Below are 13454 nucleotides of genomic sequence, written 5' to 3'. Positions count from 1 at the left end.
CTATTAGCAAACACCAAACTACTAAGAAGTCCTCAGGACAACCTCGCAAAGAAGGGTGGTTTCTCTGCCTGTTAACATGTCTAAGATGCAATAATGGTGAAAGCTGTACAAGCTGTTGGCTCAGTCCCTAAAGAGCACCCACCAACCATCATTTTGTTGATTTATACTGGCAATGCTGACTCATTCGGCAATATGATACAAGAACGGCATCCAAAGAGAAAAAATAAATCCCTCATATAATTAAAATATCTTTATTTTATAAAACATAATACAAAGCATCTACACCATTCACTGGTGGAACATTAGTTGCTATTACACAGTAATTCAAACACAAGTTATTATTTCACACTAGTTCTTCAGTTTCCTTTTACAATTTGCACTAGCCATTGTGGACTAGCCTGGAGACAGGTCCCACCACGTGATCCACAGCTTGAAAGTTACAGTCCTCCTGGGTCTGTGATGCTATGCCGGAACCCACTAGACAGACTACAAGGCTTTGCTCTGAGACATCGTTGGTAGCTCTACCTCATTAAGCCATTCCTAATTGCTCTTTTGTTTTCTGGTGCCCTTGTTTAGCTTCTAAAGCCTCAACATTGATCAAAGTGCCCGACTTCTTCCACCCAAGATTCCCCCCAGCTCAAAGAAGGGGACCACTCAGCCATTAAGTGCGTTATCTTTCAAAACATCTTCACACAAGCTGTTTCATAGATACCTGCAGTCACTAACTGACATCCTTATTCACCTGGGCAGGTATGGCCTGTAAAACCCCAACAGAAAAGCTGTAACCATGCATTAAGCTGCACACCAAACCTCAGAGTCTAAATCATCAGGACTGCTCAGGAACCTCTTCTTGGTGGGCAAGTCAACAGCTGCAATGAAAAATGAACAGGCTGTTTTCACCTACACTTCTTCAGGACTTGCTGCTGAAAGGCCTTATTCCCTGGTCAGCCTGCCTGCTGAAACTCTTTTGGCTTGAGATTTACTGCAATCCTTTCTAGGGAAAACCCACCAGACTTCCTTTCTTCAACTTGGGAGTGTTTCTTCAACTTAGGAGTCGATCTGAACAAGAAGCAGCATGGCTGATCCTTATGCATGTGTCTAGCTCACTCCTTTTGACTCCTACCCATAAGCACCACTGCAAAACACCCTGGTCTCATGCCTCTGAGGCAAGCAAGATGCTGGGAAGTGCCATGTTCAGGTGACAAGGTACTGATAGCAGGCCATAGTGAGAAGTGCTTCACTCAAAGCAACAGCATTTTGCCTTTACACAGCACAGCTTGACACAGACCACCAAGTATTACTCAAAAGTGGCTTAGTGTTAACAAATTAAAACACCCCAACGAGGTAGGTAATACTGTACCCACTTAAGAAAGTGGGTAAGCTGAGGCAAAAAGGATCCTTGACAGGCCCCGCAGCAGCAGCACAGCTGGGAAAGAACTACAAAGCCCCAACTAGCCCTTCTTGTCTCTCTTCAAGGCTCAATAGTCCTATCACCACGCTGTGCTAAATCAGTTAAGTTTCCTTTACAGGACCAGCTCACCCAACAGTTGGCTCTGCTAATCTGAAGTACTTTGGGCTCTTCAGATCTTTGGATGCAACAGGCAAGGCTCACAGCAGAACTGGCACCTGCGCTGCAGGCCTGGTGCTCAGGCTCAAACTCAGTGATCTTAAGAATGACAGCAATTACGAAGGAATAGCGCTTAAGAACATACAGTGAAATAAACATCAGAAGCTGCCAACTGAGGGACAGTTTTCCCCTGCAAATGGACCAGATAAGTAACACTTACTTTCTCTCCCAGTCAGGTTCACATTTTTTCTTAAAAAAGGCCAGATTCTGTGCCTCTCCTTTAATTAGGCTTTAAAATAAGTCTCTCTTACCGTATAAAGTTCTCTTTATATTATAAAGTAACCCAGATACATCAGGAACACAGAAGTGAATTCAAACCCAGGGGTCAAGGCATCAATTCAGACGGAAAGCCAAGGTTAGGTCTTTGGGTTGAACAGGGCAGAAGACATATTTAAAGCTGTGTAGCTCTTCCACCTTAGCCACTGCCTTTTGAAGATGCATGTTGGCCACTCTTCAAACAGAAATCCCAGTTTGGATCTGAGGAAACACCCCTGTCGAAACTGGTATCTTTGGTCCTGGGGGAAATCATCAATGCTAGTTTCAAGTCTTTTTCAATCCCTTTCCCACAGAGCTTCCAGAAATTCACCTATGGTACCCTACTATCCTCAAACACCACAGCAGAGTCGGGGTTCAGATACACTGAGCTGAATCTGGGATGACATTTTCAAGGGCAACAGAAGTACACAGCCTTCACTACAAATCAGGCCCCTGACCCCTCTAGATTGCCAAAACCGGCAAGTACAGATTGTTGGCAGACGGCTGCAGTAAAACACTCTGCATTTACTTTTCTTACTTTTAAAAGTTACTTACAGCTCGGGGAAGGTATTTGTCTGACAATCTCAAGGCATGCTGTTTATTCTCAGGCTGGCTCCACAGTATGCCTGCATTTGGGCCAATCGGCACAGCAGAGGGTATTTTGGCATTCTTCAGAAAAATCAGGGTTTGGTCCATCAGCCAGAAAACCACTTACTGGCAAGTCCTGATGGGGCTTCTCATAATGGAGAGTGTTGGTCACTCTAGGAGCTAAAAGCAGTATTTGGAGGGGGCGGGTGGAGTTTTAACAGGGATGAAGAGGGAAAAAGTCAGAAAGGCGTTTCACATCAGGGGCTGTGTCTTTGGGTGTATTCACAGAGCACCTAGTCCTGCAAGGCGCCAGTGCTGATTAGAGCTTCTGGACACTACTGAAAAATAAGTTACCAATATGTTACTAAATAAGTTATTAAAAGGAATTAGGAAGGGTAGGAAACAACAACCTACCTAAAATACTGTTCTTTCTAGAGTCACACTCTAGCTCAACCACCAAAATAGTTTCTCCCAAAGGAAACATAGGGATAACGAACAAAGTGCAGATAACAACCATCATTTTGCATTTATATAGCACCCCTCAAGTAAAGATCTGAAAGTGCGTAACGCAGATGGATCAGCTCCATCACCCCCAACTCACAGATGGGGAAATAGGCACAGAGTAGAGTTACGTGACTTGCCCAAGGTCACATAATGAGTTGGTGGAAGACCCAGGAATCCCAGCTCTGATGCAACACTAGAGCATGCTGCTTCTTAACAGTATGAAGAGTCACTCTAGCTGTCCAGCCTGTACAGGACACTGAACATGAAGATCTAGTGTTATTTTCTTCTCTCTTCCAAGATTCAGTGCTGAAGGAGTTAGGTACTAACATTACTATTTACACCTGCACCACTGGACTAGTTATGTTTAGTCTGTAAAATTAGCCCTTCTTTCACTCATATCATTTAGTGTATGCTTATGTACACACCGAGCCAGCCTCTGCCAGGCCAAACACTGCAGATCCAATGAATCCATGGCATAGCTCCATGGATTTCAATGGAGTTATGCCAAGGATAAACTTGGCTCCAGAATTGCTAACGTGTGCTGGCTCCTCTCCCGACAGTGGCATTTCAGGCACGATCCTCCTCTTGCCAGATCATGAACTTGACAAAGTCTTCCCTCAACATCCAGTCAGTGGTTTTTCAGATGTCCATTAGTTTTCAAGTATAACTCATCACTCCTCCGACTCCTCCAAGCATGGTATTTCTTCATGCTCTTCCGCCTAGCAAAGCGACAGATGCTGACCATGAAAACCCAGGAGACAGCGTACATGATGACGCCCCCCAGCTTAATGTACCACCTGGGTTTGGGCGAAGCAAGCTCACAGTACATCAGCCAGGCTCCCACTCCAATCCGCACCCCAGTGAAGAGGACCACGAAGAAGAAATCCACTACATCACCTGTGAAACTGTGGTAACACCCCATCTCCTTCAGGAACCAGCGGGCCTGCAGCAGCGGGTTAGTGATCTCACTACCAAAGATGACGGCATTGACCTCCGCAGCTGACTCTCCGAGTGCCAATGATGCTGTGATGCCCAAGATGCTCACCAGGTGGTGGGCCAGCATCAGGGCACCCTCTGTCTGGAAGTACACGCACCAACAAAGGTCAAAGAGGAAGTAGCCCAAGCTAAGGCACAGCACATGTACCTGAAGAGTTGTGTTTGGTGATCCTGAAACATAAAGACACCAGACAGAGCTTTAAAGTATGGAGACAACAAGCAGGCAGGATGCGAGACAAGGAGAGGGTATTCACCTTCAGCACTGGCAGGCTGGTATTAGCTTGTACTGATCACAGCTCAGCTGGAGGAGTCAGACAAGGCATAATATTACAGTTGTTAGACTAACAGCTGCACACATGTAACAGCCACACAACGTGATCACACAGTCTGCCAGATTGCAGCTGAGGAGGGCCATTACGCTAGCAAAATACAGTACCAGTCTCTCCATTTCTCTAGTACTGTCCATCACAAAGCAGCTCAGATACCATTACAATCATCATTCCTCAAGTGGGCTGGATACTGAGGTGGTAGAAGAACCCCGCTTTGCGCCATCACCTACTGGGCGACTTGGGACCACAACTTTCATTACTCACCTGGGTGACTTAAAGGCCAGGGACCATCAATAAAGCCAATGTAAGCAGAGAGACAGGTAGCAAGGATGCCATGGGTCAGTGTGACCAGCCTGCAGCTCCATTCATAATTCCGGTGCTTGTAGCGATGGCAGAACCAAGCATAGAGAGAGAGCCAGGCAAGCAGACTGCAGGCTACCCGCAGAGGCAGGGGGAACAGCATCCTGTCACAGGAACAGAAAGACAAAATGCATCAGAAGGTCTAGCCTTCAGCAGCATTAGCACAACCCAGTGCAGCATTTCACCCATTAACATCCCAGTACTGAGTGTACAGTGCTGTTTTCTGGTGGTGCTGCTTGCTCCTGACAGTTTTTGTTCCTCTGGGGAAAGGCCTACATCAGAGCAGTGTATCCTTGAGAATTAGGGCAGATTCACCATGTGGCCACCAGCACACAGACCCCCCCCAGTGTCACCTCAGCTGTGGGAAGACCCACTGAAAGCAATGACCTCGTAAGGCAGTGAGCTCCTAGCCTGGTTGAACAGAAGACACACCACAACTTGGTAAAGCACCTCAGAGGACTTCCCCAACCAGTCTATGATGCAGGATCTACTGGTATATGTTAGGGCTCATCTCACTGGCTCAGGAGTGCCACATCCAGCAATAAAACTTTGACCCAGAGCTATGCCTGCACCTTCATTTTAATTCCCTGCCCATATACCTACATTTGACTGTCTGCTTGTGTTGCCCCACCTGACCCGTCATGCTGTTTACTAGCTTGGTTCTTCCTCTCCTGAAACAAACCACCGAGAACACCCAAAGCACACAGTGTCTTTTGCTGGGTCCACTGGTAATCTTCCCAGTGCAGTGACACCAACTGCAAATAACTGCAAAACACATATCCAGGACAGTTTGAGGAATAAACTGCTGTAAAATCCCCCTGTCCTCCCAAGGAAAACTCCCAGTAGAACAACATATAGTTCAAGCTTCTTCATAAGCACATGAGGACAAAGCTCAAATTAGAACAATTAGCCCCTCAAATAAGTAATACTCTAATATCTACATCTTGTTCCTATTTATAATAGCTTTCCATGAAACATAAGATGTGTCTCATTACTCCTGAGCATTCAGGGAAGCGCATGAAAAGAAGTTGAGTCACGCTCTGGGATATGTGAGTTTCCAGCTGTGTAATAGCAAAAGCGCCACTGGTCCTGCTGGTACCTGTGACCAGCACGCTGGATTTCACACCCAGGGCTCGGGAACACCGAGAGGACTACATATGACTTGACGAGGAGTCAGAGTTGCAATGCCCAACCTTCCTGTTTGGCCTGTTGAAAGCATTACCAAGAATTACTTAGGAGGCTGGGTAAACAAAACCATTGAGGTATAATGGGCCTCCGGAGCACGGGGAGATAAACTAAGGATGTGATTAACTGCTCTGACCAGGTGTTTCCATTAACATCCCTGGTACTTGAGGTCCCTATGCATTTAGAGGCAGGGCAGATAAGGGAGGAAGAATCCTGATATAACAAAAGGGATTGACCAGCTGAGAAGCCTTGTAGAAGGAAGAGGAATGACCTTTTAAGCATTTTTAGGTGTTTTCCACACCTGCTTGTGAAACAAATGTTTCTCCATTTCCTGGAAAGAAAGATGGGGGCTACCTTCCAACTGCACACCAAAGTTAAACATTTGCATTTAGCATATACTATATAGAATCATAGAATCATTAAAGTTGAAAAAGACCTCTAAGATCAAGTCCAACTGTCAACCCAACCCCACATGCCTCCTAAACCACGTCCCGAAGTGCCACATCTACACGTTTTTTGAACATATATGTTGCACCTGTGAGTTACGCCTGTCCCCCCACACTGGAAAGGGCAATATCCTTTAAAAACATCAATAATTATAATCGTTTGTACCACCAGTAGCAATGGGGTCATGAACAACAGCAGGCTCTGCAATAATCACACGTGCCTAAAAACCTAGCCCAGAACAGCCCTGCTCTCCCTGAAAGAGCTTGAAAATTAGATGGGCGCCTGAGCAAAGCACCATTTTCTGGTGTGGGTTTTGGGGGTTTTTTTTGTGTGGTTTTTTGTTGTTGTTGTTGGTTTTTTCTGCTGTCGGTTTTTTTTGGGGGGTGGGGGTGGTGCGTGTGTACAAATGAGAAAATGGAGGAGCCCAGAGAGCCTAAACGACGCGCCCCAAGCCACGGACACAGCCCACCCCGCCGACCGGAGCCTGCCCGCAGCCAGCAGCCTTCCTCGCCGGGATGCAGCCCTCCTCCTCCTCCCCGCCGCCCCCGCGGCCTCCCGCCCCGCTCGCCGCACCTGCCCGGCGGCAGCCGCTGCCCGCGGGCCTGCCCACAGCCGAGCACGGCTCCCCCCGGCCCCGCTCCTCTCCAGCGGCTCCCGCAGCCTTGCGGGGCCGGGGAGCGCCGGGCCGCCGCAGCCGGCAAAGCCGCCGGGCCGGGCCCTTCCCCTTCCCCCGGCGCCGCGTACCCACCTGCAGGGAGGCGGCTGCTGGGGCCGGCCCGGCGCCGCGCCTCCGCCGCCCGGGAAGAGGAAGCGGCCGGGCGGCGGCCGAGGGGCACCTGCTGGCGGGGAGGAGGGACGGCAAGGGCGGCGGGCGGGAGGCGGTGGAGGGGTTCCGGCGCGGCCGGCCGGCCCCGCCGAGCATCCCTCCTGAAGCCAGACGAGAGGTCGGTGACCTTCGGGGCTGGCCCCGGCGGCTGTAATGCGCGCGTTTGCGGGCCCCGCTGGCTGGCTCACAGATCAAGGTCCTGTTCCCACCGGGTGCACGCATGCACAGCACTGCTTTAGCCTGTGGGCACAGGAAATTAGTCCCATGCGCCCACGACCCGTTTCAATCATCTCCCACGTCCCAGAGATAACAGGCGTGACCACACAGCTGCAGGCAGATGTGGGCTTGCTTTACTCACACCCAGGCAGCATCTGATGTGAACCAGCTCTTCCACAGAACTTGCAAAACTGTGTCAGTACAGCACCGGCTTCAAGGCAACATACCCCGCGGGGTTTATCATCGCAGAGCATGCAGCTTCAGCAGGCTGAGAAAGCACACAGCCCTGCCCTAAACACACTCTCTCATCCAATGCTTATGCAGCAGCTACAAAGCCTAGCAATTTCTTCTCACTACAAGCATTCAGTGCTGCACCACATTATTTTTTCTCCTCCCTTCATCCACAGACTAACAAAATCCACAGCTTATGCAGGACACCTGAAGTGGCTTCTGAAAGTGTTCCTCCAACCAACGCACTTACTCCTTTTGTAAGTTGCAATCAAAACAACCTCTCACACCCAGAAGTAGGTTTGTTTTTTCTCCTTCATCCTGTCAAGTTTTACCTTTTGAAATACACATGGTGGGAGTGGCTTGTCTTGCCTCTTACAGCACTTGTAATGAGCCTGTTTTCAACTGCATATCTATCTCACTTTTCCAGCTCAGGCCAGGCGCAGGTTCCCATTGCTACAAGATGCTCATCCTTCAGCTATTTCAGCACAACATCCTCACGAGCAATGATGGCTTTCCTCCACCTTTGCTGGACCAGGCCTCCTCCCATAGCCTCAGCAACAACTGAGACAGAGCTGTTCTAATATTTAGCTTAGGATACAGAACAGCATTGACCCACAGAAAGCTATAGGGCTAATATTGACTCATAACACAGATTCTGAGTCACAAGGAAGAACAACAGAGATGGTCACCAAAGACTACTCCCAAAGTCCAAACAAGGCAAGGACCATTTAATGCTTGAGGTAGAATATAGAGAAGGTGGTGTGGGCTTTTTGTTCTAGATCATACAACAAGCAAAATTTGCACGAGGTACAAGGTGGCAAGTTAAATTATCTCCCAGTGGATTGTACCAGAAGTTAGGTGCAGCTTATACACTAATTTTCTCGTTTGCTTTGCGCAGAGTCAGCCATTTAAATAGGCAGGCTGAGCTGCACTGGCTCATTTTGCCTGCAGATGAACAGCACTCAGCAAAACCACTCAGGACAGGAAGCTCCGCTCACAGTTATTTGTGCACTGCTACCCATTTTAGTATACCTACACCCTCCCTCAGCAGTACATTCTTCTTGTATTCTTTCTGTACCTATTCTAGCGAGAGCTTACAACACTGAAGGGTCCCAGACATATTAGCTTGCCAACACCAGGAATCTTCTTGTCCAACAATAAGCTGGAAATACACAAAAACTGGAAACACACAAGAGTCCAATAGCCTTCCTCAGAGACAAGCAAAGACTGATGCTCGCTTTTTGTGACTGTAAAAGCCCTCAAGGGTATTTGACAGACAAAAATCAGGCACCTGTATTAAAAATTACATAATCCAAAATGTTAGCAAATAAGAAATCCAGTGGGCTACTGCAGGTAGACCCAGATGCTTTTCTAGCGTCACATTAGAGGGTTTAACACTAAAACTATCCTTAGATGAGACATGAGGCATGACCACCCGAGGGCACTTACTTTGCTTCAGATCTAACAGGGTAACTACCATCAGCTCTGTTTTGCATGCAGGCAAGCTGGGTGCACTGGGTTCCTGTCCCTCAGCTAATGGAAGAGAGTTTTCTTGTTGGAAGCCAAGCCCAGGCCCACCTCCACTCCAGACAGCCGAGTCCTGGCCCAGCAATAGCAGGTTCTCAGTTGGAAACAGGCACTCAGCAGCAGCCTAGGACATCTCATTGCACCAAAGGTGTTCCCATGCTTTCAATTGCTTCTCCAAAGACAGTGTAGACAAACCGCCTTGCAAACCAAGCCTTCTGAATTGGTCGTTCCTAGGACAAAATGCAGCAACAGAGAGCCATTAGTGCTGCAGAGAAAAAAGGCAACCTGGGATGTAGGCTACGACCAGAATTTAAGTTACCTTGCATCTCTCATGAGCAAGCACCTCAGTTTGATGGCCCATTTTTAAGTTCCCTGCAGTACTGACCATGACTCATTGGCAAGGCAGGTTATGGGTATATTAGTCACAAATCTGAGCTTCAGCTGACCCTCACCTATCCTTCACACCTCAAGCATGAGCTCCAGAGCACATGGCTCAGTCCATGCTTGTTTTCCCACCAGCTCACTCCTTCCTGAACTGCATGAGCCAGAGCTTTGCCAGTGACTACTAGCCTTTGCATGCTTAGGCTACCCTCAAGCCTGTTTTCCTCAGCATTAGCTTCATTTGCCATCTTAAGACCCAGAACAAAAGAACATTACAGCAATGGTTTCTTTTTAAAAAGAGAACATAACTTTATTAGAAGTCTCATCACTTACAGAAGTTTTCCAAAGAGCACAGTGACTCTGGCAAGGGTTCATACCTCATGAGGCCAGCCCCTCAGAGCCATGCTGGCAAAGTATCAGGAGTGCAAGGCTCCTGTTTTTCTAAACATATTAGCCTGCTAACTTGCCTGGGTTCACAGCTGCAATGCATTCAGAGGGCATGTCAAAAGGTAGGATATTTCATATAATTTTTTAATCTCTCCATCACCTTATTCTAGGCAAGGCAGATATCTGCACCGAACAGTACCAAAGTTAGTGAGATAAGAGGCGTGGAGGAGCTAGTAAGGCTGCATCCCCACAGCAGCTGTATTCCCACTGCTCCCCTCCTTCACCTCTGCAGCAGGGGTGACACCTCATTTAGGCAAGTGCCACAGAGGCTTTTTCACGGGCTTTTTAGCTCCATGAAGCAGCTCTTACTAAACAAGGTCTTGGAAAGCAGGCAGGAAAGGCAATGGGCCTTGCTAAGCCTGAAGGCTACACAACACCATTTGTTCCTCAGCTCTAAGCGATGCTTTTATGGGAGAGTAAATCTGAACTGCAGCCTTAAACAGAGGGAAATTCACATTAAAACTCCAGGGGAAGTGTCAGAACACAAATCTGAGATGTAAAGAAAGCAAGAGAACTGGTCCATACTCCACGACCTGCTGCTACGGAGCAGATGTTACAGAGAGCTGCCTAAACATTACTGTCACCCTGAAAGTACAGTCACTTATGAGACTCATTAGCCATGCATTCAGCTTAAAGTGGCTTTTACATGAGCCAACTCCAGAACAGAAAGAGCATCCAGAGAGCACTGTTTTTAAATCATCCCTCACCCACAAAATGCATGCTCTTTGTTTTTTAAAGCAAGCCAAGGTTAGGTGAACACCTGCTTATGGAGTTTACGGGTGTAAGTCTAACTCTTAACTCTAGTTTGCAAGGACCTGACACAATCCCAGTGAAGTCACACTGCTCTACAATCAGTATCTGCTTGAATGCAAGTATTAAAAAAAAATGAAATGTATTGTTAAAAACAATGAGGTAAAACTTTGCCTCACCTCAAGTACCATCACTTCACACACTCAAAGGACAACTCTACTATACCCCTGCAAGCACTTGAATCTTGTTCAGATGCTTTCTTCCAAGTACTTAGCCAAGCGTGTGGTCCAACTCCAGGATTAAGGGAGAGTGAGGCTCAGCAAATCTTCGCTAGGTCACGCCCTACCTGGTCCCACTGGCAGGAAGATGGGATTTTTCAGATTTGATTCTCTGGCTCTACACTGTAAAATAATTCTACCTCCAAAATGATTACAGAACATACAGACTGTGCTGCTATTTGTTGTGGACTGAATAGGTCTGGTATTGTCACCCCCCTCAAGGCTGTACCATTGCTGGAGAAGTCAGGGAATCAGAGTCCAGTAGACATGCCAGGTTCCTCAGATTTCCACAGAAACCCCTCTTCTCTCAGCTTTCCTATGTTTGTTGCACTGATTCATCTCCTCCAGGGATAGCGGACCAGTGCAGAAGGTCAATTTCCACATCACTTCTAGGAGTTCTCAGAGGAATAGGCTTCAGTAACCAGGACCATAGCGCAAGGGATTGCCATCCACAACCCGTTTATGAGCTGTCAAGTGCCCATTAGTTTTCACAGGTGCATTCATACTTCTCAGGTTTGTCCAGGAACCATATTTTTTCAAGATTTTCCTCCTGACAAAGTGGCAGATTTCAACCATGAACCCCAAAGATACAGTGTACATGGCCAGGCCTCCAGCCTTGAGGAGCCAGCTGGAATCAGGGGATGTCACCATCGCGTACATGATGAAAGCTCCTCCTCCTATTCGCAGCACCAGGAAGAGGAACACAAAGAAGAAATCCACCACCTCTCCCAGGTGAGTGTGGTAACACCCCATTTCCCGCAGAAACCAGCGGGTCTGGAGCAGTGGGTTGGTGATCTCGCTAACAAATACTACTGCATTGACTTCTGTAGCAGACTTCCCAAGCCCCAGCACCATGATCATGCCACAGATGCTCAGCGTGTGATGGAACAGCATTAGGTCCCCCTCTGTCTGGAAATATAGGCACCAGCCCAGGTCAAAGATAAAGTAACCCAAAGTCAGGGACAGCACATGGATCTGAAGAGATGTGTTTGGTGAACCTGAAATGAAAGATGTGCATAAGTCTGGGGTCTTATTTAAGACATTCTTCTACAATACAGAGCAATACAGGTGTGAGTATGCCTCTTTCCTGCTTAGCTTCCAGCCTTATCCTGTGGGCCTGGAAGCTTGGATGTCTGGTTCTGTTCTCCCTTCACACTTCAGCCTGCCCAGCAGGTCCAGGCAAGCTATCCCATCCCACCACACTTCTGTTTCTCTTTTTTTCTCCACCCTTTTAGAAATCAGGGATGGAAAGCCTGACCCTTATCAGCAGAACTCTTTGAGATTTAATGATAGAAAACTGCAAATAAAACCCCACAGCTAAATGCCAGGTGCTATTACACCCTTAAAGATGATAACAGCACTTAGACTATTCTCAACACATTCCTACAACTAATGTTGCAATAAACTCAAGCTACCAACCAGAAAACTTTCAATATATACATGGATAAAAAAACCAAAGAAAACAAAACAAAACAAAAAAAAAGATTAGCAGTAAGAAGTGGTAGGGGCTAAAGAAGAAGCAAGGGCGTTAAACAAAATCCCGCCGCAAACACACCCCAGAAACACACACATAAGAGAACAGACAGCAAAAGCAATCAGCCCCCCACTCCACCTGTAACTAGAGGTTTCCACACTGCATGACAAGGACACGTGTCAGGGTAAGACTCCAAACATACCTGCATGGGTCAGAGGCCAGGGGCCATCCAAGAGAGCAACATAACCAGAGAGGCCGGTGACAATCACCCCATGTAGCAAGGTGACCAAGCGACAGCTCCACTCATAGGAACGGTGCTTGTTCCGGTAGCAAAAGCAGGCGTACAGAAACAGCCAGGCAACAAAGCTGAAGGTCACCTCGAGAGCGATGGACACCATCCCGGTGAACACAGATTGAGGATGTTATGCACACAGCAGCCCTGTCAGCAAGGGGCGTTCATCCAGACATCCACCTCAGCATCCACCCCAGCCCCTTTGCAGCAACCACAGGGGAAAAAATAATGAAAAGAATAAAAATAAATAGAAATAAAATAAAATAAAAAAAGAAACCCAAACAAAAAAACCCAAACAGCCAAACCCAAAACACCAGCACAAACAAACCAAACCAACCAACCAAAACCGCCCCACCAGAACATGCCTTGTACCCTTCCCGTGAGCACGGTGCTCTCCTGAAGCCCTCTTTAGCACCCCTTCCCTGCAAGACCCTCCTCGTTAACCAAGGGGCTAACCTTTGGGGAAAACCACGATCCCAGCACCCCCGGGCCCAAGCGGCTCAGCCCACCCCGCTCCCCCTCGGGGGCCGGCGGACGGAGCGGCGGGGGCCGGGACACGCGGGGGCCAGACCCGCTTCCCCAGCCCGGCCCGGCGGGCAGGAACGGGCGCCCCGGAGCGGCGCTTGCCCCGGGGCTGCTCGGCAGCCCCCTGCCCGCTCCTTACCCCGCGCTCGCCGCCGCCTGCGCCTCTCCGGCTCTGCCGCCCGGCTGCAGGTTCCAGCTCTGTCCGGGAAGGGAGGC

General features: G+C 48.3%; 2 protein-coding genes across 2 annotated transcripts; both read right to left on the bottom strand.

Moving 5' to 3' along the window:
- Window positions 1–228: 228 nt before the first annotated feature.
- On the bottom strand, window positions 229–7120 carry LOC142067556 (TLC domain-containing protein 5-like). Its single transcript, XM_075116308.1, has 3 exons — window positions 7040–7120; window positions 4564–4763; window positions 229–4141 (listed from the first exon to the last, which is right to left on the bottom strand). The coding sequence occupies exons 2-3, from the start codon at window positions 4760–4762 to the stop codon at window positions 3603–3605; spliced, it is 738 nt and encodes a 245-aa protein (XP_074972409.1). The 5' UTR covers window position 4763; window positions 7040–7120; the 3' UTR covers window positions 229–3602.
- A 2645-nt stretch (window positions 7121–9765) lies between these two features.
- On the bottom strand, window positions 9766–13454 carry LOC142067473 (TLC domain-containing protein 5-like). The gene is made up of 3 exons (XM_075116103.1): window positions 13378–13454; window positions 12624–12913; window positions 9766–11945 (listed from the first exon to the last, which is right to left on the bottom strand). Exons 2-3 carry the CDS (start codon window positions 12817–12819, stop codon window positions 11362–11364), a joined length of 780 nt encoding a protein of 259 aa, XP_074972204.1. The 5' UTR covers window positions 12820–12913; window positions 13378–13454; the 3' UTR covers window positions 9766–11361.

The sequence above is a fragment of the Phalacrocorax aristotelis genome, chromosome 22 (assembly GCF_949628215.1).
Source record: "Phalacrocorax aristotelis chromosome 22, bGulAri2.1, whole genome shotgun sequence".
NCBI lineage: Eukaryota > Metazoa > Chordata > Aves > Suliformes > Phalacrocoracidae > Phalacrocorax > Phalacrocorax aristotelis.
The sequence above is the reverse complement of the archived record's forward strand: the minus strand, read 5'-3'. Positions and strand labels throughout refer to the sequence as shown.